Raw genomic sequence first — 21,894 nt, forward strand, 5'->3', positions numbered from 1 at the left:
GATGTCAAGGCGATAATTGCATGAATGCAAGTAACTTGGTAAACTGAACGATGTTTATGCTTTGCTGGCGACGATGAACGAGTGCATTGACCCGGATACGTAAGAGACACACGCTTAGGTGTGAGAAAAAGAAGTATCAAATTATAACGAAGACAATGGCACGAAGATGATCGGCGAGAATAAATCATGTATATAAGAATGTGTCTGTATGAGTGACCCGATAGCTGAGTACACGTAACCACTCTGAATGTTACATAATGTTTATCAGATTAAGGATATAGATAGAGTCAAGTATTTAAAGAACAAGGCTATTTTCCATCGCAAATTAATTATTAGACAGCGGATTTTATGCATTTATAGAAAAATTATATCGGCAATAAATATGAAGTATGTCTGTCGTATTAAAAAATATAAGAAATATTTTAACGTTTACATGATAAAAGAAATATGCATATTTACAATTCATTTGTTTAATTGATATCATAAATGTTTTATTTCAAGTAAAAATCCGCAGTCTATTAATTATAGTAACACTAAGGTAAATCTGTTCGCAATTCATGTAACAAATTATATATAAAATTGTGTATGAATAATTGTATATATGATATGATGGCACGGGTGCGAGAAAATAAATCCTTAATATCGATGATCGATCAGACGATATTACTTATAAGATTCAAGACTTACCTCCCATGATTCCTTCGTAATGTCCGCAATCTCGTCGCTGTCTTGACTGCGGGATTTTCCTTCCTCGGAGATTTCGCCTGGTTTTTCGGCCTCGCGCGGCGACAATTCGGGCGACAAATCCGTGTCGGTGTCCGCCAAGATGTACCCCTGTTCCCGCCAGTAATTCTCATCGAGTTCTCCATATAGCGACGGCACCCACGCGTGAATGAACCTGTACAGGTCGTCCACCCTGCGAACATAACGAATCGAGCGGTCAATTCTCCTCCCTTTTTCATTCCTGTTTTATGAAACACTTTTTATCGTCTTCCATCGATAACGATTATAGCTGTTACGTTAATAGTGTCTCAAGTTTCTTCGCTTCTAGTGTACCGTAGAGCAACGTGAATTATTAGATCTAGTAATAATTAGTGTCGTTTTTTAGTGTATGGAAATGTATTGAAAAACGACATTAATTATTACTAGACCTGATAGAATCCTAAGTATTTCTACTCATTCATTATTTCAATTAAGAAAAAAATCATGTTTCTGCTTTTACTCAAGTCATTTAGTCATATTAATAGTAATAGGAATCTATAATAAGAAATTCAACATGCTAGCATCTTTTTAACATTCTTAAATCGTTTTGAACGATCAATTGCGAGAAATGAAAAGTCTGAGCAGCGAGATTCTTCGATATCTTATTGCCAGTGATATGGAAGAGTGAAAGGAAGAATTTCAATTTCACCTTCGATGGACGAACGGCAGTACGTTCTGTACAGCGTCCGAGACATGCCGATTGTAAACGAAATTGATCACGTTCCCGGTTTCACTCAGCCAATTCATTTCACCGTCTTGTCAGGTGCCACGTTCGTTCACTCGATGATGTCTCTCTTTCGCGTGGAGACCGGCTCCTACTTTCTCCGACCGATACGCGTTTCGTCTACGTCGTCGACCATGCAAGGACGTTTCCTTCGGTGTCGTTCACCCTTCCTCACCACGGAATCATAAAACACCTCGCCGTCAACCTTAACGCTCCACTTAACGTCACACTATTTTTAAACCTCCACTTTTTAGGATCACTCTATCAACGATTATTTCTTATAACACGGAACGATAACCGTTCCTCGTTTCACTATATCCTTTCTAGCGTGTTCAAGTGAAGAAATTGAAGACGGAAGGACTGGCTGTGAAATCGGCGCGAGTCACACGTAGACAGTTGTTATCACGTTGGACGTATCCGAGGAAGTATTAGATTTAAAACAGGTGAGTCACACACGAATTATATCTACACTTGTTGCCGTGTCATGTAATATTGTTGCGACAACCTGCGAAACTTGGCTCGGGTTCGTTCGAATTTTGTGATCCGCGTTAACAGGTTCTCCGCGAAAGGTGCGAATTGGTAGAAACCGAGAATTTTGTTGTAGACCTACTGCGCGCAACGATTTTTACACATGTACATGACGACGTGTTCATCACACGTATCGTGTATGTATTATTATCACGAGTTCGTTATCATTTGCGTGGCATGTTCTTGGTTGCCGATCAATAAATAAAGTAGCGGGCAAAGTTAATACCGCGACGAGTTATGAAAAACTATGACACTAGCAAGCCCTTACATAAAAACGTGAAATATTAGATCATTTATTATCAGAACTGCAATGAATCTTATGTGAGTATTTTAATTCATTTTTATATACTATTTCATTTTATATATTATAAATAAATTACGCAAGAATTTTATGATTCTGGTTTAGGAAACAGTCTTATCTTAATTGAAAATTAAATTACTTCAAAGTTTTGAAAACGAGATTGACTTCGTACATAAAAAAGCCAATATATCTTTCACTTATCATTCTTTTCTTATCACAAGTTATCAAAATTGCTTGTAGATAAGGAAAAAAACAGAAAACTTTATAATCACTTGAATTTAAATGCTTGTTTTGAAATTCATCTCTAACAGAGAAGATGGATTCGAAATAGGTTTTTTATTATTTCAAGCTACTTGGAGCTTTAGAGAATCGGCAGGAGAGAGAAATAAACTCACGTGGGTTTCGAACACGATTCTACATCGCGTTATTTAATCTCTGACACCGGGATCGGCCGTTTCATTCTCTCTAGTAGCATAAATAACTTATATACATTATGATTGTCGTATCTAATCCGAATCTAATCGCGTGAACTCGAGACCAACACGGCGCTAAGCAAACAACACGTGTAAATGGAAGAGAGGAACACGTTCTTCCGAGGCGACGCGTTTTTTACGCACGGGCAGACTAATACGTATCAGGAATGCGAGCACGAAGCGGAACCAGTGCTTGAAGCACATTCGATGATATACCGTGTCACGTGACCATTCTGATTGACTGACCTACGGTTTCGGTATCAAAGCGAGAACTTTGATGAGAGGAATTAGATGTGTCATATTTCATGACTGAACTATGGATTTTTATGCAAAATCAAATATTTATTGTGCCTTATTTTATGGTACCAGTATTATTTATTGTGCCTATTATAGTATCAGTTTAAAAAATGGGTATTTTAGTTAAAAAGCTTTGGATTGAATCGCTAACAGCAGAGTAATCTAATAATTATGCTTCGTGGTTCATCCTGTACATTCAAGTTTTATTACACGTGCATAAACTCTGTTGTCATAATGTTTCACTAAATAAGATTACGGATCCATGACACATTATTCATTGGACATGTACATACTTATCTTTATTCTCTCGGTATTAAAATCGATCTTTGGTAACCCTTGAACGAGCGTTATGTTATTGCATAGTTGTTATCGTTTTTCCTCGAACTTTTTTATTAACCATCAGAGACGATAAACACGTTCAAGAAGCATGAATCAATAAAATAAAACAGGACACCCGCGTTTTGGTATTGATAAACGAAGAAATGAGGCTATCGCGTAGTAATAGTAGTATATAAATAGTAAATGGGCAGATCTCGGGATCTATTTTGCGATTATTGCATCGAGCCACGTGCTCGGTCGTACGTTCTAGTCAGTTCGCCTCAAGATTGTGTGTAGCTACATTTACGATTATAAAAATAACACGAGATGTATGGCTAAGTGTATGTGTCTAGTTTCGCTTGGTTGGAAACGATCGGCGAGAATAATTCATCGAGCGAAAGGAGCGTCTGAGTCATCGCCGTTTACGGTTCTAAAATTCCTCCCGCGGATGCGGAAAACTGGAGAGAAATTGCAAATGGATATTAGCAGAATGTAAGTGAAAAAGAAGTGAGTAGATCCATTGTTAAATGTTCAAACTTGTGTAAGCAGATTTTCAGCTGGTGTCGAAGAAACTGATTAATCGAAAGTCTTGGATAAATATAAGGCGGAGGTCCGGAAGTAGTCAAGTCGATATCGATAATGATTCTTAGGATAGACAAAAGAGTAGATTAGGATGTCGAAAGTTAGATGTGAGCAGGCAGGCATTTGTCGATTCAGCAGAACGCTGATTATATTAGAGTCCAATAGCCAATACAGATAATCAGTATAGAGTAGATTTGATAGAAGTAAATCGCTCGGAATTATTTCAAATCTTCTCTAAACATTAGAAATGTGGGTGGAAACCCCCGGTCGAGAGGTACCTCGAAAAGGTGGAGTACCCAACACTAATTTCATATCATCTGTATTTTAATGAAAAGATATGGTTGTTCATTAACTCACCTATTGCGCGGTATGCTGAACCAGTATTCCGACCGTAAGTTCTTCTTTCCGTAACTCATAATAGGCGTCGAGCGTCGGATCTTCTTGTCTTTGGGCCTTCCGGTTCGCAGCCTCAGGTACAGTGGGGGATCCTCGCAGGAATGGGCAGGTCGCGGTATCAGTTCTACATAACGCGACAGAATAACTCATTACAACATCGCGATCCTCGCTCGTCCTTGCTGTTAATTATCTCGCTAATTGATTCTCCTGTATTCGTTTAATTAACACGCAATCCCGACGCACATTTGCGATTCTCTTATCATCGACACACGCAGTATCAACTTAAATACACGTTTTTCTAAAGAAAAAATAAAAATAAGAAGCTCTGTCGTTCGGGGAATCCAATAAGCATCACACACGACGCAGACAAATAATTTAACAGAAGTATTTTAAACTCGAGACTGTTATACGAATATTGTAAATGGGATTTGTGGGTGCATTGGTAAACGCATAAATCAGAAAACAGTTAGAAACATGAAAAACGGGCACAGCGTCGCCGAGGGATGGTGGAGAACAGATCGGCAATCGGAAGTCATGTCGGGTGACGATTGAAACAGGCAAAAATCGTTATGGAGGTGACACGCAATAACTAGAGAAGTGGTATCGATCGTATTATATCGCATACAGAAATTGTGAACGGGTTGGTTGACAAGGTGGCGATAATCGAATAGAAAGTAGGAGAAGTTCTCTCAAGGGATACACAAACGACGACTGGGGTGCGACGAGCAATTCAAATTACACGGCACAACAGACAAATGAGAGAAAAACTAGGTATAAGTGGAGATGTACAGGTGATTTAGGTACGACAGGGGAGAAGCAAGCTAATACAGTATGAACCTACCGAGGCCTTCGAGTTCGGGAAAATTAGGTGCATGGACTAGAGGGGCAACAAAACATATGACATTACTGTATTAGTATGGAATTGTCGATAAGCGATCGTGAAACCTGTTATGCTACCGTTCGTTCGGAATATTCGCATAGTGAATAATTCTGTAGGAAATGCATAATTTGAAGCTGCAGCATAACGGGTTTCAAAATCAAGATATAATAATGTTGCTCCTTTAGAATTAATGAATATTCGGTAGCTTGGATTCTGTTAACCGAAACGGTGACAGAATCTAAGCCAACCGTTCGTGATAGAAGAAATATTCTTTTGGTCCAGTTTGGATATTACATACATTTTAAATATTCATATATTTCAGTCGACTATTTGAACGGATTTGTGGAGAACAGGTAATTGTCAAGGGCGAGGTATAAGAACTGCAGTAAAATAGGATTCCTATCCCTTCCACTTCTAATAAGGGTCGTGATGACAAGCTGTAAACTTAATGAGCTTACAAGTATCGTTGCATTTCTCAAATAATCAGAGTCTCAAATGTGATAAGAAATAAAATTCTGTACTTTGATTCTATAAAAAAATTAAGCTTATTACTTTATTATAGTTATTATAGTTTATTACGGTATTGACATTACGATGAAATTCCTAGTTAAGATTAACCAGCCTCGCACTAGTCTTATTGAACTTACAGCTTGACATTATAATTCCTATTGTTAGATATGCAAGGAATACTAGAAAAACCTGCTGTTTAACTGGGTTCTTTATATTTTTACCTCGACTACAATAATGACACACCAAGTAATAAGATATAGAACTGGCAATGACAAACGAGTAGAATTTAAAAACCATAGAAAGTACTATCGAAACTACACAAGGTAAGCGCATTTAAATAACAATTGGACTGTTCGTTGTCTGTAATAGAGTTTGTGTAGAGACTGAATCGAAAAGCGCTTGTGACATTCGAAGAGAGGGACATTAATAAATGCACTAGCTAAACTAACATCGTTTAAAAAGCCGTCTATACATACGAGCGAGTGCAGTGCGTGGTATGTAATCCCGTTTGCCATCATTGTTCGCCGTTTTCTGTGTTATGTAGGTATTCTACGTGTAATTAATTACAGTTTGTCTGTCCGTTCTAAGGGTGTTTCTTTGCTTTCTTTGTATCAAGAGAATTATGTGCCGCGGATATAATAAAACTTCTCTTTACAAAATTAATTTTAGATGCAATGAAACACCCTGTATAGGATTGAGAAGAACACCTTGGTATTAGCGGAGTCTTGTAATAAAATGTATCTTACAATAGAGTCGATCATTCCGAGAATGTGTAGAATTGAAATAGGTATATCTTGTATTTTCTACGAAAAAAATAATTGAAGGACACTTACTATCGAAGCTGGCGAACAGCTCGGGCATGTCGTCGACAGACACCATGCTGCGGTAGTCCAATCGAAGCGCGGTGCTCGAGGTTTTACTACCCCGACTACTGTCCACGCTGCTGCTACCCGACGAAGTAAGCGGTTGCTGTCTGATGAACGTGCCCACGGAAGACCGTCTGGAAGGGAACCATAAAACTTGCTTATTACTATTTGCGATTATCCCTTCCACTTCTAATAAGGGTCGTGATGACAAGCTGTAAACTTAATGAGCTTACAAGTATCGTTGCATTTCTCAAATAATCAGAGTCTCAAATGTGATAAGAAATAAAATTCTGTACTTTGATTCTATAAAAAAATTAAGCTTATTACTTTATTATAGTTATTATAGTTTATTACGGTATTGACATTACGATGAAATTCCTAGTTAAGATTAACCAGCCTCGCACTAGTCTTATTGAACTTACAGCTTGACATTATAATTCCTATTGTTAGATATGCAAGGAATACTAGAAAAACCTGCTGTTTAACTGGGTTCTTTATATTTTTACCTCGACTACAATAATGACACACCAAGTAATAAGATATAGAACTGGCAATGACAAACGAGTAGAATTTAAAAACCATAGAAAGTACTATCGAAACTACACAAGGTAAGCGCATTTAAATAACAATTGGACTGTTCGTTGTCTGTAATAGAGTTTGTGTAGAGACTGAATCGAAAAGCGCTTGTGACATTCGAAGAGAGGGACATTAATAAATGCACTAGCTAAACTAACATCGTTTAAAAAGCCGTCTATACATACGAGCGAGTGCAGTGCGTGGTATGTAATCCCGTTTGCCATCATTGTTCGCCGTTTTCTGTGTTATGTAGGTATTCTACGTGTAATTAATTACAGTTTGTCTGTCCGTTCTAAGGGTGTTTCTTTGCTTTCTTTGTATCAAGAGAATTATGTGCCGCGGATATAATAAAACTTCTCTTTACAAAATTAATTTTAGATGCAATGAAACACCCTGTATAGGATTGAGAAGAACACCTTGGTATTAGCGGAGTCTTGTAATAAAATGTATCTTACAATAGAGTCGATCATTCCGAGAATGTGTAGAATTGAAATAGGTATATCTTGTATTTTCTACGAAAAAAATAATTGAAGGACACTTACTATCGAAGCTGGCGAACAGCTCGGGCATGTCGTCGACAGACACCATGCTGCGGTAGTCCAATCGAAGCGCGGTGCTCGAGGTTTTACTACCCCGACTACTGTCCACGCTGCTGCTACCCGACGAAGTAAGCGGTTGCTGTCTGATGAACGTGCCCACGGAAGACCGTCTGGAAGGGAACCATAAAACTTGCTTATTACTATTTGCGAACTCTTTAGACAGTTGCAGTTCAAAATCGGCAGCAGGCGAGACATCGCTGTGCTCTCAATTTTGAAGCAACCTGCGTACGTACGTACACTGATCAATATCGATAATATTGCAACAATTAAATTGATGGGGAGACAACAACATTCAAAGGTGGATATATTTAAACTGTATCCAATGTGTATATACGGTGAAATAAAGTCGGGTGGCTGCTCTGGGAGTACTAAAACGCTGTGTAAGATCGATTTGTGTGTCGTTGTCTGTAAGCGGTACTTTTAGAGCAGTTTTCTTATATATGTTGTCTCGATCTCGTTCGGGGTTTTCGTTTACCTGAAAGCGAGAGAACGGAACGGGGCTGGGTCCATTCTCAGCCCCGAGAAAGGCAGTTAAAAACAACTAAAACGAGCAGAAAAAAGGGAGGATAGGCGAAGTTAACAACAGAGGATAGAGTGGCGTTCGTGAGAAGCTTGAAAAAGTGGTTACAACTTACATACGAGAAACTCAACGTAATCTCATATCCTACGAAACATAATCGTTCGACAGACGAAACGTGAACTGACTGCTCAGTAAAACTTAGGGGGAACGATCATACGCATACGAGTCACGTATAATATGCACTGCCCAAAATTATGGTGTCGCAGAATTTATCTCGAAAATTGTTGTAGTTTGGAAGCTGATTACTCAGCAACAAATTCTAGTAAGACGACGATTTTCCTTTTAAATTAAAGCTTGACACTTCTACTCTAAAATGCTGTCCAGAAACTTTTTTTTGAAAGCCTGATTCTTAAAAAAAAAATTATTGTCCTATGATAATTTGTTGCTCAGGAATCCACTTCCAAACTTGGGCAATTCTCGAAACTTTCGTGATGCCATAATTTTTTTGAGTAGTATAATTGTAGGAAAACACTGACAAAGACAACAGACTAAAGATCTAAAGCTGCGGCCTCACCGAAGCAACGTCGAGGAACATTTCATCACTACGTGTTCTTAGACATTTCCAATAAACTGCTATTTGCAGTAACGTGTTCTCCACACTAAAGCAACAAAATCGCTTGTTGCCGGAAAGAGAAACACGACGATCTGCAGGAACAATCAGCGTCAAAAGAGAACCTCTTTAAGAAATATGCGACAAAAAGTTGCTCGCTGCTGCCTCAGAGATGCTACGGCTTAAGAAGACAAACGTTCAACGGTAGAAAAAAATAATATAAAATGCAACAGCCGGTCAGATATAAAGAGAAGAGAGAGTGGAACAACAACGGGCAGATAGAAAAGTAAAATAAAAAGAGGACGAAGTGGGTCGACGTGGATACAATATAATTTGCTCGGTCATGATCGGGCCCAAACTCACCCCATAAGCCCTCCTGGACCAGGTGAAATCTGAGGATTGGTGGAGTCCTGGGAGAGAGAGGAGGCGGTAAGCGGAGGCGTTCCTCCGGCCCTACCGCCCCCGCCGCTCTCATCGCTGGGAGTTTTAGCAAACAGGCCCGAGCTAAAGTCACTCACCAGGTTGATCGGCGAGCTTATATCCACCACCATTACATATTCTTTGTTAGTCACATTGGAAACGACAGTTAAGCTTTATGGTTAGCACAGATTTACCATCACAGTCTGATTGATACAAAAATCGACATCCTTGTATTACAATATCTTCAATTCTAATATTTCCTATTTTTTGTTTACTCATAATTTCTACCGCATTCTTACTAATTTCCTTTTCTTACTTACGGGCGCGAAATGTCTTGCGTGCCTTCACATTCAGATTCTGCGTATCATTTAGTGATATATTATAAAAAAAAAATAGTAAATATTTGATAACGGACTATGATGGTACAGGGTTATCAGGAACAACGTTTGGATTGATCTGGAAACGTCACACGCGTCCATTCCTTTGAGTGGCTTACTCTGTTCAGAAATCGAGTAAAGAAAAATACGTATCCCAAAGCGTGTTTCGCAAATGCAATAAGCCGCTCGCTTCTACGCGTAAAAATCTAATAAATATTCTAATCATAATAAATGAGGGCATTCATAATTAAACGCGTCTCTCGGAACAGCGAAGATATTTTTTTGACACTCTCATGTCTTCTCAAATGAAACTGCATTTCATTATGAACGCCCTCAGATTTGCTATAACGTCAGTTTAAGTCCTAAACAAAATGTCAGCAGAAAGCAATTATATAAAAAACAAACGTTACATCATAAAGAAGGCCCGGGCATCGGAGACCTTTTCTCATGTATACGTAATAAGGAAGCAAAATTTTCTTTCATCGAATTACTCATTCTTAACATACACGAATAGAATAAAGAAAAACTGTAAAAGCATATCATTAACCTTACAGAGTTATTTTTACCATAAGAATTAGAAAAAAGGTTTTTCGAAGAATTTTCTGAACTTAGCAAGGAAAAGAGATTATCACCTTGAGAAAACTTTGCTGAAAACCGACGAGTGATGAGAGTCCGCGCTATTAGGAAGACTCGAAACTTTATCAGATCCAGATTTATCGTCTTCTTTTTCGCCGGTCAAACCTTCCATCCACGACAAAGGATACGATAATCGTTTCAACATCTGCAACCAAGACAATGAGCGTTCAAGTATAACGCAAGACGAAATAAACGGACGAGACTGATACTGATTTACGTGCCTTATTCCTACGAGTCTCCTGTTTGTCGTCGTCTTTGTGCTCTTCATCTTTCTCGGGTTCCTCCGCATTATTACTGTCTAAGCTAAAAGAGACCGAACTCGCCTTTTTTCTACCGTTTACGGCAGAACCACTGTCTAGTGAATCAGTCGTAACGTTCGTTGGGGCAATAGTAATAGGAGGCACCCAATCTGAAGATAAGACAATATCTGCGTCTGAGTATACTTTCTTTGTAGGGTTAGGCTGAACTACTGGGAAAGGGGGATTAGGGTCACGTATGTCAATACCAGAGTCGTGGCATGACAGTTTGACTAGAGATCCTTCTTCGCCTTCCGGTATCGGCTTCGATTTTACGCTGTCTGTCTGTAAACATCGATATTCGTTAATTCCTGCCTTCCTTCCTCGGTTCATTAAAATAAATGTTTAGTGACGTATTGTGAACTTACTTTTTCAGAATTCAATGAATTCTGTTGTTCGTCTTCGACTGGCCACGGTTGCTGATCCTTGCTAGGAATCGGCCAATGATGGTCAAGCAAAGAACGCCTACGTTCCTCTAACGTTCTACTTGCTTGACCACCACCAGTGTCCTCTTTAATCTCTTCTTTCTCCTTTTCTTTCTCTTTGGTTGCCGTTGCGTCTTCTTCCTATGCAACAGATGAAGTTTCGTTTAATATCGATGAAATGGAATATGACATGAACGTATATGTTTACGTACGTTTTCAAGATTGGTGGGAGTGACAAGGTCTCTCTCAAAGGCCTTTGGAAACGCATCTCCGTCCCTCTCGGTGCAATACACGTTTTCGCTGTCGTCCGTCGCAGCCAATTCCGGGAAACTTTCTTCCTTCTCCGGTGATTGACACTTGACCTCCTCGCTCTGCGAGGGTTTCTTCATGTAATAAATCTCCGGCTTTTTGTCCAGCTTCCCGGATTCCGTGTGTCCAACACGCATATGCGCGATGTCGTAGTAAATCGCAGCGTTCACTATGAATTCCTTCGATACGATAACGCCGTAAGATTCAGCTCCGTGTTCAATAACCAGCGGATCGGAAACATTCGGGTCGAACATGACCGCGTTCGGCGTTACCAGTAGCACTCCACCAACGACGCCCTGAAGTGAAAAACGTAATCAGATTTACACGTACAAATAAATAAAAAAGGAACGGGAAGATGAATCTTACCTGACCATCGGTGATATGGCGAACGTTAATTTTCAGGAATCTTTCTTTAAACGGTTGCTCTTGTTCTTCTATAACTGAGCACGTAACACCTTGAGGGGTCTTCACCCTTTCTATGGGAGGTTTCGGTGACACCGGCCTCAAGCTGTCCAACAATTCTGTGAACAATAAAATAGCGATTAAACTATTTCATTCAGTTTTTATAAATTAGAAATGTAACTCATATTAAAAGGCAAGATCGTAAATTGAATTAATTAGAAGGATAAGATTACGTAAACGATAAGTGACCAACTTTTGATCTCGCAGTCACCGAGGACCAAAAAATCTCCTTTCAAAGGATCAGACTACTAATTTTTCACGGTATTCCAACGATAACTCGCGTAATTATTGCGTCACGCTTACTATTTTTACTCTTACCAAGATTAGTACGTATTTTGCAATGTGATTACGGTAGCCTATCGAGGGAATGCGTTTATAGTTTCTCTATGATTCACGAGCGACGTATGCAACAACTTTTAACGAACCACAACAAAGAGTACGTGGATCGAAATACCCATCGATCTGACATACGAATATAATTCGAAAGCAAAATTGGCTCGAACGCCGCTTTATGAATAATTGAACAGAACGCCGAGGCAATATAAGCGAGTGGGCTCGATTGACTCACCTGGCCAAATATCAAGATGAATCGGGTATTGATTCTATGTATCAACGAAGCCTCGTATCGAATATTAACGACGATCTATGCACGCGTCGATAGATAAGACTTGGCGTTCGCTACTTGACGTTACATTAACGCCGTAACGTACAACCCATAACAACGACTTGCCGTAATCATTTTAATGCTAATTCCTGCATAATGTAATGTCAGGGTGTTTTGTCACGGGTGTAACGAAAGTTTATACCCGGCTCACTCACCTTCGTTTATTGCCACTTACATACATACCATGTTGGTAACGCACGTGATACCTTTCTTGAACAGCTGCTTGCTGTCTACCATCGCGAGATAGGAATTAAGATAATGCGATCGAGTTTGATTACAACTTCGAGAAACATCCCGATACTTGAGTTTCGAGTGGAGGAAATTCCTCTTATCTGAAGACACGATTTGTCTTAACAAGAATTCATTTGAATTTTGAGTGCTCGTCTGCTGGGGATCATATCTTCCCTCAAGTTTATACAATATAAATAACGAACTCCTGCGCGAGGAATTATAATTGCAAAAACGAGGTCGCGTTGCTTAAGGTGTACTGGCAATGAAATATAATCTCACGCAATGTTCGTTAAGTTATCGTCAGCGTTGTTACAATGAGTAGAACACAGATGGATTACATGTTACAATTATTGTTCGACGCACAAGGTAACTTCCACTTTCTGTTCACGTCACAACTGCTACTTACTGGCTTAGCTTTCTGTAGTTCTAAGAAAACATAAATTTATATTCATCGAATTACCTTTTTCTTCTGGAGGTAGATCATCCTGGGATTCGTGATCGCAAGGAACCGGGCTAGGCGCGTCGATTCCGGGTTTGGTCCGACCTTCTCCTTCCACATTGTTCACCGGTATCAACAACTGTTGACCGGGGTAAATGAAAGTGGTTCCGAGCTTGTTGAATTTGCTCAGTTCGGACGGTGTCGTGTCGAACCTCGCGGCCACCGACGTCAGCGTGTCCCTGTCGCCCACCTGTGACAAAGAAAATCGAGGCACAAATTACACGATTAGCTGACACAGTTGACGGACGAGTCTAATAAGGAGAGAGGCACGCTGCTCTATTGTACGCAACTCTATTGACTTTAACATGGGCGAGGCCTTTGGATTAGACTTACAACGGAGTCTATAAATATTCCTATATGTACAACTTTTTAAATATTGGACTTGACGAATTAATTTTTTTTCAAAGTGTTAAAGAGATTATTTACTACACGATGTGTAACAAATAATTACAAAAATCGGTATATGTTTCAGGTCGGATTTACGAAGAAATAAATAAAGAGAACAAGTTTTCAGTTTTTTATTTGACTCTGTAATACAAATTTAAAACATGTTTTTCGCATATCTAAGGATGTCATATGCACACGCAAAGTTTCATAAAGATACGTCGAGTCGTAAGAAAGTTGGATGCAAAGATGTTGAATTTCCTCAATTTATTTAAATTTTAGGCCGGAAATCGCAGCCTTACTGCCAGTCACATGCTTTACTTAGGGTCAGTCAATCTTAAATGCAAATCGTTGGTCAGCGTTGTGAATAATAGATGGTATGCTTCGTTGAATCGATACCCCAGATTGGCCTGAAAGCCAATCGGCGATCATCGATCGTGAGAGGTTTCTGTCGTAGCACAGGCACTGGTAATGATCGCACGTCTGGACGCGCGTCGTCGACGTGCCAGAAGGGGTACCAGCGGGATTCCGAAGCTGGCAAACATCGGTGACACCCAATTTCATGGACCGTTGCCGACGTAACGTCATAAGCTGCTACTTACCTCGATTCCCAAACACCTGATTATATCCCATCGAAGAAGTAATATAAGCGATAGCATTATTTCAATGATAGACCCGTGTATGACCCCAGGAATGAATTTCATAGAATATAAATTTTCCCCTAAGTCCATCCGTTTAGGAGTTATTGACAAAAAACGAAAATTTCGCGAAATCTGAAGGGGTACCCCTTTGGAAAAATCTCGGAAAAATAGTGTACTTCTCTTCTAATTTCGATATTTAATGAGTTACATATGATTATATGGCATTTTATTGATGTTGACAAAATCCGACCATCCCAGCGTCGAAATGGCGAATTTTTGGAAAACAATTTCGTTTTTCCTCAATAACTCCTAAACCGTTGGNATTTAAAATTTTGCAGGTAGCTTTTTAATAGTAATAGGAACCTATAATAACAAATTCAACATGTTAGCATTGTTTAAGTATATAGCCTATACATCCTTAAACATTTGCTTAAGAATAAGCAACGACTTTGAATATATAGCATGCACATTTATATTTTTGACAATTTTTCATACAACTTTAATAATTATCCTTTGAAGTAGTCTTTTAAGTATTATGTTTTATCAAGGACTAATAGAAGAAGACTGACCCGCTCTATCAGTAAGGTATGAAAGTGTCGTTCTGAAATGTTTCAAAGTGTTGCGAAATTATGCAGAGCATAGTTTACGTAACAGCGCGTCACGTCATGAGACACAATACGTTCTGCAACGGGATAACGTAATGTGCGTGACAGTTCCTGAAACACAATACTACAATGTTCACGTAACGGTTCATTGCAGTCGAACGTCTGTGAAGTGGCAACGGTATCATCTTGCAGGGTTCCTCTCTGTGACATTACGGTGCAACGCTCTGTGAAACGTTATCTCTGTACACCATATGCCCCGTATTTCAGCGTCGACGTTTAACGTTTCGTTTCATCCGGTTGTTCCTTCGCCCGTGGCTCTTGCCGAGGTAAATCGAATTTTTCCGTTCCTGTTCCGGTTCCATCCGGTCGATTTCATCGGTTTTCGCGTCAGCCACTGAGCAGCATTTTTGCAAGGAAAATTCAATCTCACAAAAAATATTTGACTGTCCGGTTTTATAGAAAATTTAAATACAGAGCATTTAAATTTTGATATATTTTATTGAATTATTTGTGTGCTGATTTTTCCACCATTTGTCATGCAACTTGAGGACTCTGTCCCTAAAAATAGTGCAAAATATGCATTCATGCTATTCGATTTTACGTACTTCACAGAAAATTAAGACAGAATTTGTTTTAATGTTTAATTCAACTTCCACTTCTCAAACAACTCAATATGTGAATGAAGTAAGTGTCAATTCATGGAAATTATTTTCAGAACAAATTTTTCTCAATGTGCACCAGAGAACAGGTTCGATTATGCTCACGTTTTCCTAGCAGTCGTGAGTAAATTCTTGGCGATGGTCGCTGGTGCCATTAGGCTATTTGCATGATCCGGCGTAAATGGCGTGCAAGAAGATATCGGGGCAGCAGAAAATGGAATTCCTTGAAAGGAGGGACTCGAGGCGGCTCCATTCGACAAGGTATATTACGCCTCTTATGCAAATCCGCGTTCGACGACCTTTGCCGCAGCCTGATTAATGACGGTTCGACATTCATAGACAATACGCATCCGGTGGATAATGTTTAATTAGCGATGCCTCATTTAAACGATGTCCACATTAATTACAGTCTTAAGGTAGAATAGCTAAACGTCAATAAATGCTGCTGCTTACTAAACTTCCCCTTCCGGTTTTATACTCCGTTATTAGTTTTCCATGCCCACTTTCTATGCTGTATTATCATTTATTATCCATGTCAATAGCTACGCGTTTGCGATTGAAACGCTCTTTACGGCAAAGTGGATCGGTGAATCACCGAGACTAATGCCTGACCATATGCCGACTCAATCCACTGTGAGAGAAAATCAGATTATATTAGATGGTGTGCGTGCCATAACATAGATTTTCTGATAAGAATAATATAATCTTAACTTTCACTTTTATATATACTTAATTAACATTTTAGTTCTAGCAAAGTTGAATATTATAAATAAAATATTTATTTTACACAGAAAGGGTATTATGCTTGTGAGAATCTAATATGCACCAAACTTTTGAACAGGGTGTACATGAAAATGATCAATGACTCATTTATTGGTAGCAGATATCTTTCTAAAGAAAGAACGTTCGACGTACCGCGTAATCGATACACTCGTACAATTAATATCGCGTATTAAATAACAGAATGCGTCTCGTTTGCTCCATTTCTCAGCGGTTGTCGCAAATGAATAATAAAACGTAATTTATGTGCCAGGGAAAATCATTAATTATTCTAATCTTGTTTCTCTTTACTTAATGCTTGACTATTCTTCGTTCGTTCCTTCCAAAAATTTCTCAAATTAATAATCTCATAAAATGTTACGAAGTTCTGAATGATTATTAGACTGCAGATTTTTATACGATTATAGAAAAATGAAAAGTCAGTATAAATGGATTGCATTATTCAAAGTATCTTTCAGAAAATTTAATTTTGAATAAAAATTCACGGTCTTATGTTAAATGATTTAATCGTAGGAAAATCTTTAAATTGATAATGAAATAATCTGTCGAACATTTGACTGCTTATTATGATTAATTAAAGAGAAGAAGTCAAGGTCGTAAAAAGCAATGTCGGTGAGGAGAGAACGGTGGTGCGGCTTGAAGCGAGATCGAAGAGGGAAGACAAAAAAGCGCGGATCGGGGTGATGAAGCTTTTAAGGCGCGGAAGAAAGAACGGGGACTAACAAGAAAGGGGATGATGTTTTGCAGAAAAGGCAGAGCAAGAAGGCGACTCGGCATTGTTTCAGTATCTGCGTCTTTAGTTTCAGTGATACTCAACTTAATTCAAATTATTCATATGAAAAATAAACGTACACATTTGAAAAGAATAAATAAATTCGATTAAGGAAATTAATGTTAAATGCATTAATGACACGCACAAAATACTATTAAATAATTGGAAAACAATCGATGCCGTTCTGATTACGATTTGCATGTCAAATTGGCATCGTAATAAGTAAGCAAGTCACAGAGAGTCACTGCTGCCGAGAGGGAGAGCCCATTGACAGAAGAAGAAAGCTGCCGTTGTCCCGATTCTTCTACCATCTTTTCTTTTGGTAGCCGAGTTATATACCCACCGTCCCGCATCTTTACCCGCCAAGAGCTTTTTATTCAGGGTCGTACGCCGCATTCTCGCGGTTCATGTATTCGATAATAGCTCTGCTCGACCTCGGCAATCCGCATTTTAATGTAGCCCCTCTTCACCAGAATTATTGTCCTTATCTTCTGCAGCAACCGGACAGCAGTTCGAATCCTATTATCTGACGATAAGACGCTACAGGTAACTAGGTGAGAAAGGAATTTAATCGTCCGACGACCGACGAGGGTCTCCCTGAATTTCGATTAATTTATTGATCAATTAACTGCGGGATGATTAACTCCATTCCGTTTGAAACAACTCGATTCCCTTCTAGGATATTGCGTAATATCGTGAGAAAATATTCTCATATGATTGAAACATAACACAAACATAATTTCACGTGGTAGGGTAGAAAGAGACGAGGTTTTCGTATCAAATGAGATTCTAGGTAGCCTGAGAAATGAAAGTTTTCGTGTTTTGATTAGTCACAACGAATTAACCCGTTTACATAGTTATATACTCCCTGTGGTCACTGTCACTAAAACAGTTATACAGGATGAGTCAATATGAAGTATAATTATCTTTTGTTGATTTTACTATTATTGGGTATTATCAATTATCTCAGTGCATAGTTTATTGTATTAACCATTATACGAAACATTATATCAAGTATTCTATTAAGCGTTATATCTAATCACTAGCTAAAATTTTATATCAATCATTAGGTGAAACATTATATCAATTATTATATGAAGTATTCTATCACAAATTGTATGAATTATTGTACCAACAATCATATGAAACATTACATTACGGAAATTGTATTAATTTTTGCTGGAATATTTATTGTTGTCAGTGTATAATTCAAATGGTTTAAGAAATAACGAGATGGTGTCGTCACGTCGTCAAAGCGCACAGGAAGATTCGCTCGTTTTCCCTGTCCATCGAGTCTCTCATTCAGACTCTTTGAGTTCTCTCGGGCGTGAACGAATCCTTCAGGCCAGCTTCCCAAGTGGCGGACTTTTTTAATGAATCCTCCCCGCCGCTGCACTTTCGCACACCGCCGCGCCGTTATCGATACCCGGTTCTCATACTTTATTACGGCAGTCCGACTTTTCCACGCTTTTTCCGCTGAAAAGTGGTCTTCCGCGAATTCTCGCCGAGTCATCGCTGCTGCTTTCAGCCAGCTCAAGGACGAGTCACTCGTTGACACGCTCGAATTCCCCGCGGAGGAAAGAAAAAAGGAAGAGAACGGTTCAGCGAGATGGACCGTCTTTTTAACGAGAGCCTCGTCAAAGGAAGATTTCGCAGTCCGAGTGTCTCAAACGGTCTTTAGAATCGTGTTTAAAAGTTTCCCTGCGATAGTTAGAAAATCTGAATCACTGCTGCTCTGACTATTAGGTCCGACGAGCAAACTAATAATGATCCGAGGTAGCAATTTAATATCACGTATAACGAGCACGTAAGTCGTTACATAAACGCGTAGACTGGAGCTACTCGCTAGATATTCAATGGCTCGCAGACCGTTATAGAAAGTTCTTGCGAAGCTCCGTCGCGCTGGGATCCTTCCATTATCCCAAGCAACGGTACTCAGAATGTCCATGATTGCCCTATAATCCGCGCGTCCTCTGCTGTAATCGCGGTTGGACCTATCGACGATTAGAACGCCACCTTATGGCCCCCGTTTCGCCCCGTACACGTCGTCATTCCTCGATTAATGTCTCTGTAATCCGGTAAGACAGGTTCTCTTATCTGTTCCCGATACACTTCGACGAAAACAGCTGATGTAGACGATATCCCAAGCGTTCTGGATAATTCGGAGATTCTAGCACATTTAAGATGATAAACTGCAAGACGTTGCAGATTGTAATCAAATTGTTGTAAAATATTCGTTGATGCGATTTGTAACATTTGTATTGCAACCGATCGCGTTGCCGACTGTCTTTTCTCTTCTCCTGGTTGTAAACCGACTTTCGCGCGCGGCAATGCGAGCGCCTGGCAGTTTAATTATTATATAATTTATATACTGTTAAGGATGTACAGGATGCTAGCATGTTGAATTTATTATAGTATTTTTCATTGCACTTGTTAAAATTGTTTAGTCTTCTGTTTCAGCTACTGTTTTACTGAAGCTGTTCATGAATCATTACATGATTTATTACACAGCTGTGGCTACATAATTTACTACGTAGAATCTTTCAATTGAGATAGTCTCTGATATTTAATAATTTCGAATATTTGCTAGACTTTTTGAAACACAATAACCAGTTGGAAATATTCTAGAACTTGAGACGTAGCTACGAACATCTTTGTATATAAATTCTTAGTGAACGAGAGTTTCTCTTCGATTCAATCCTCCTAAATAATCTCACGAAATCAATGAATTAACCATCAGTGTGCTTAATGTTCGATTCGATTGAATGTAGAATTATTTACTCAGGAGTTCGCTGTGTTCTAGCTGAGATTAGCGTGGAATCGATCTCCGAGCCCAAAGGAATTCCGCTGGAGTTTACGGAGTTAGCCTGTTATGTAACGATTTTACTTCCTCGTCGCCAGAGCACTTCCGCTCCCTGAAGCGGCTCTTTCTCGCGTCGATTTCATTAGAAAATCTGGCTCCGGAGACGAGAGAAAGACGTCTGCCGGAGAAATTTCTCCGGAGAATTCACTGAATTAGATGATTCTCTGATCGACTCAATACATACACCAGTTACAGTATTTGTTAGATTATTTATAAATCCTGATAACATAAATGAATATTATGTTTAATGAAACTCTAGCCTTGGCACGAGCTGTTTATACACGACGCTATTATGCCAATCAGTTGCATGTAACTACTATGTATTACTGGAGGCCTTGTCATAAACATTGTGCATGGTCGGGATCGGTTTTCTCTGATAAGGCCCGAACACTTTCTGGCAGGTTCTTCCTCACTTCAAGTGTTTTAATAAAAGATTACTTCGAATAAGTTTCTTTTATTTAATCCATTAACCAACAGTATTTTATTGCCATTTACCTGTTTGCATATTCATTTTGAATAACATTTTAAATTGAATCCAGATATAAAAATCTGTTTTAATATTTAATGTAAAATACTACAAATATTTTATTGCCATTTATCTTCAATCTACCTGTTTGCATGTTTTAATACTGTTATAAATCGAATCCAGGTAAACTATAAAAAGGTGTAAAATATTATAAAGTATTGTAATGTCCTTGTTTAACTCCCCTATTTATTTAGAACTTGGCTGTCATCGTCGTCGTATTATATTAAATAAGTTTTTTTACACAACTTAGCACTGATTTCTATTGCCGACAGAGTTCCCTTAGAGGTATTTAAAAAAACTGATTCACAAGGCTGGACTAAAGAAAGTAACGGTGACCGGTCTGATCTAATACCTGCTTGTTTGCCCAACGGTCAAGACATAACGCTTTCATAAGAACCCATTCGATTACCACGTTAACTCTTTCCCCCTCGTAAGGCGTCGCGTCGTATCGATTACTACTCGCGGGCAGCGCGTGCATGCTCGCCGAGAAAGTGAGCGTCCATTTACGAAAGGCTCGCGTGCACGCTCAAGAAAGTACAAGCGCGCCATGACATAACGCGAGTCTACCGCGCTTGGTCAATTTAACGCGCGTACGCACAGCGACCCGCATTTGCAAAATTAAATCCGAGTTACTTACATACGTATGCGAAAAGTGCGCAGATTCTGTTTCACAAGACGTTCTCTTCCAACCGAGATCGACTATGATAACAGCGCCGTGGTACATGTTTAGATAATCTGAAGTCGTTGATCACTCGATCAACGAAAGATAAGAAGGGGAAGCGTCTTCCGCGTAATAAATTTCTTTATATACATTCTATTTCAGTCTATGTAAAGATAGCCGTAACGAGTTTCGTTCGTGATCAATTTTAATAATCTTTATTATAGCAACAATTCTTGTTCACGTCATGACTTCTACTCACTGATTTAAGATTCAATGTAAAATTACAGAAAAATATACCAGCGAGTCTAAATTATGACCTGAACAGAAGTGTATTGAATCTCTTTTTGGATAACCAGAAATCTACTTATGAAATTAATTAAAAAATGACGAGCGTCATTTTTTACGTTCGTTGATTTCAATGATTCCGGTGTCTGTTCGAAATATTATGAACGATTTCTTGTAGGCGATGTTTCGAACTATTCGTGCATAAATCAACGGCATCGTAACAGATTGAATCGACCGGCAAATATCTACGCGTTTTCGAGCAGAGGTTACGTTCGCCTTCTCCTTGACTTCCAATCGTTTCCACTCTGTTCTATTCGCGTACGGAAAAATTAGTTACTCACCGTGTAGGGGATGATGTTAAAGTTTAACCGGTTCGACGAGCCATCATCGCTCTCCGTGTCGGAATCTGCAAAACAATTGCAACGTAATTTGTAAGTACACGAATCTAAAAAGTAAG

At 39.0% G+C, this 21,894-nt stretch overlaps 1 protein-coding gene and 1 long non-coding RNA gene across 18 annotated transcripts in view; one reads left to right on the forward strand and one right to left on the reverse strand.

The window, feature by feature from the left end:
- Positions 1-21,894, reverse strand: part of mtd (TLD domain-containing protein mustard) — a 150,384-nt gene that overhangs the window by 19,679 nt on the left and 108,811 nt on the right. For 11 of the 17 annotated variants that reach the window (XM_018035034.2, XM_018035032.2, XM_018035030.2 and 8 more), the window contains 11 exons: positions 21,779-21,843; positions 13,223-13,451; positions 11,772-11,926; positions 11,309-11,701; positions 11,040-11,237; positions 10,597-10,956; positions 10,372-10,520; positions 9,306-9,476; positions 7,756-7,922; positions 4,343-4,505; positions 688-916 (listed from right to left, as the gene is read on the reverse strand). In XM_018035034.2, coding sequence (XP_017890523.1) covers positions 688-916; positions 4,343-4,505; positions 7,756-7,922; positions 9,306-9,476; positions 10,372-10,520; positions 10,597-10,956; positions 11,040-11,237; positions 11,309-11,701; positions 11,772-11,926; positions 13,223-13,451; positions 21,779-21,843 — 2,279 coding nt within the window. The other 6 variants (XM_018035025.2, XM_018035024.2, XM_026818707.1 and 3 more) reach the window with 5 other exon arrangements.
- LOC113465102 (uncharacterized) lies at positions 14,836-16,007 on the forward strand. Its single transcript, XR_003389921.1, has 2 exons — positions 14,836-15,217; positions 15,607-16,007. It is a non-coding gene; the product is annotated as an uncharacterized LOC113465102 (long non-coding RNA).

Source organism: Ceratina calcarata, unplaced genomic scaffold, assembly GCF_001652005.2.
Source record: "Ceratina calcarata isolate Rehan_Ccalc_2016 unplaced genomic scaffold, ASM165200v1 scaffold86.2, whole genome shotgun sequence".
Classification (NCBI taxonomy): Eukaryota; Metazoa; Arthropoda; class Insecta; order Hymenoptera; family Apidae; genus Ceratina; species Ceratina calcarata.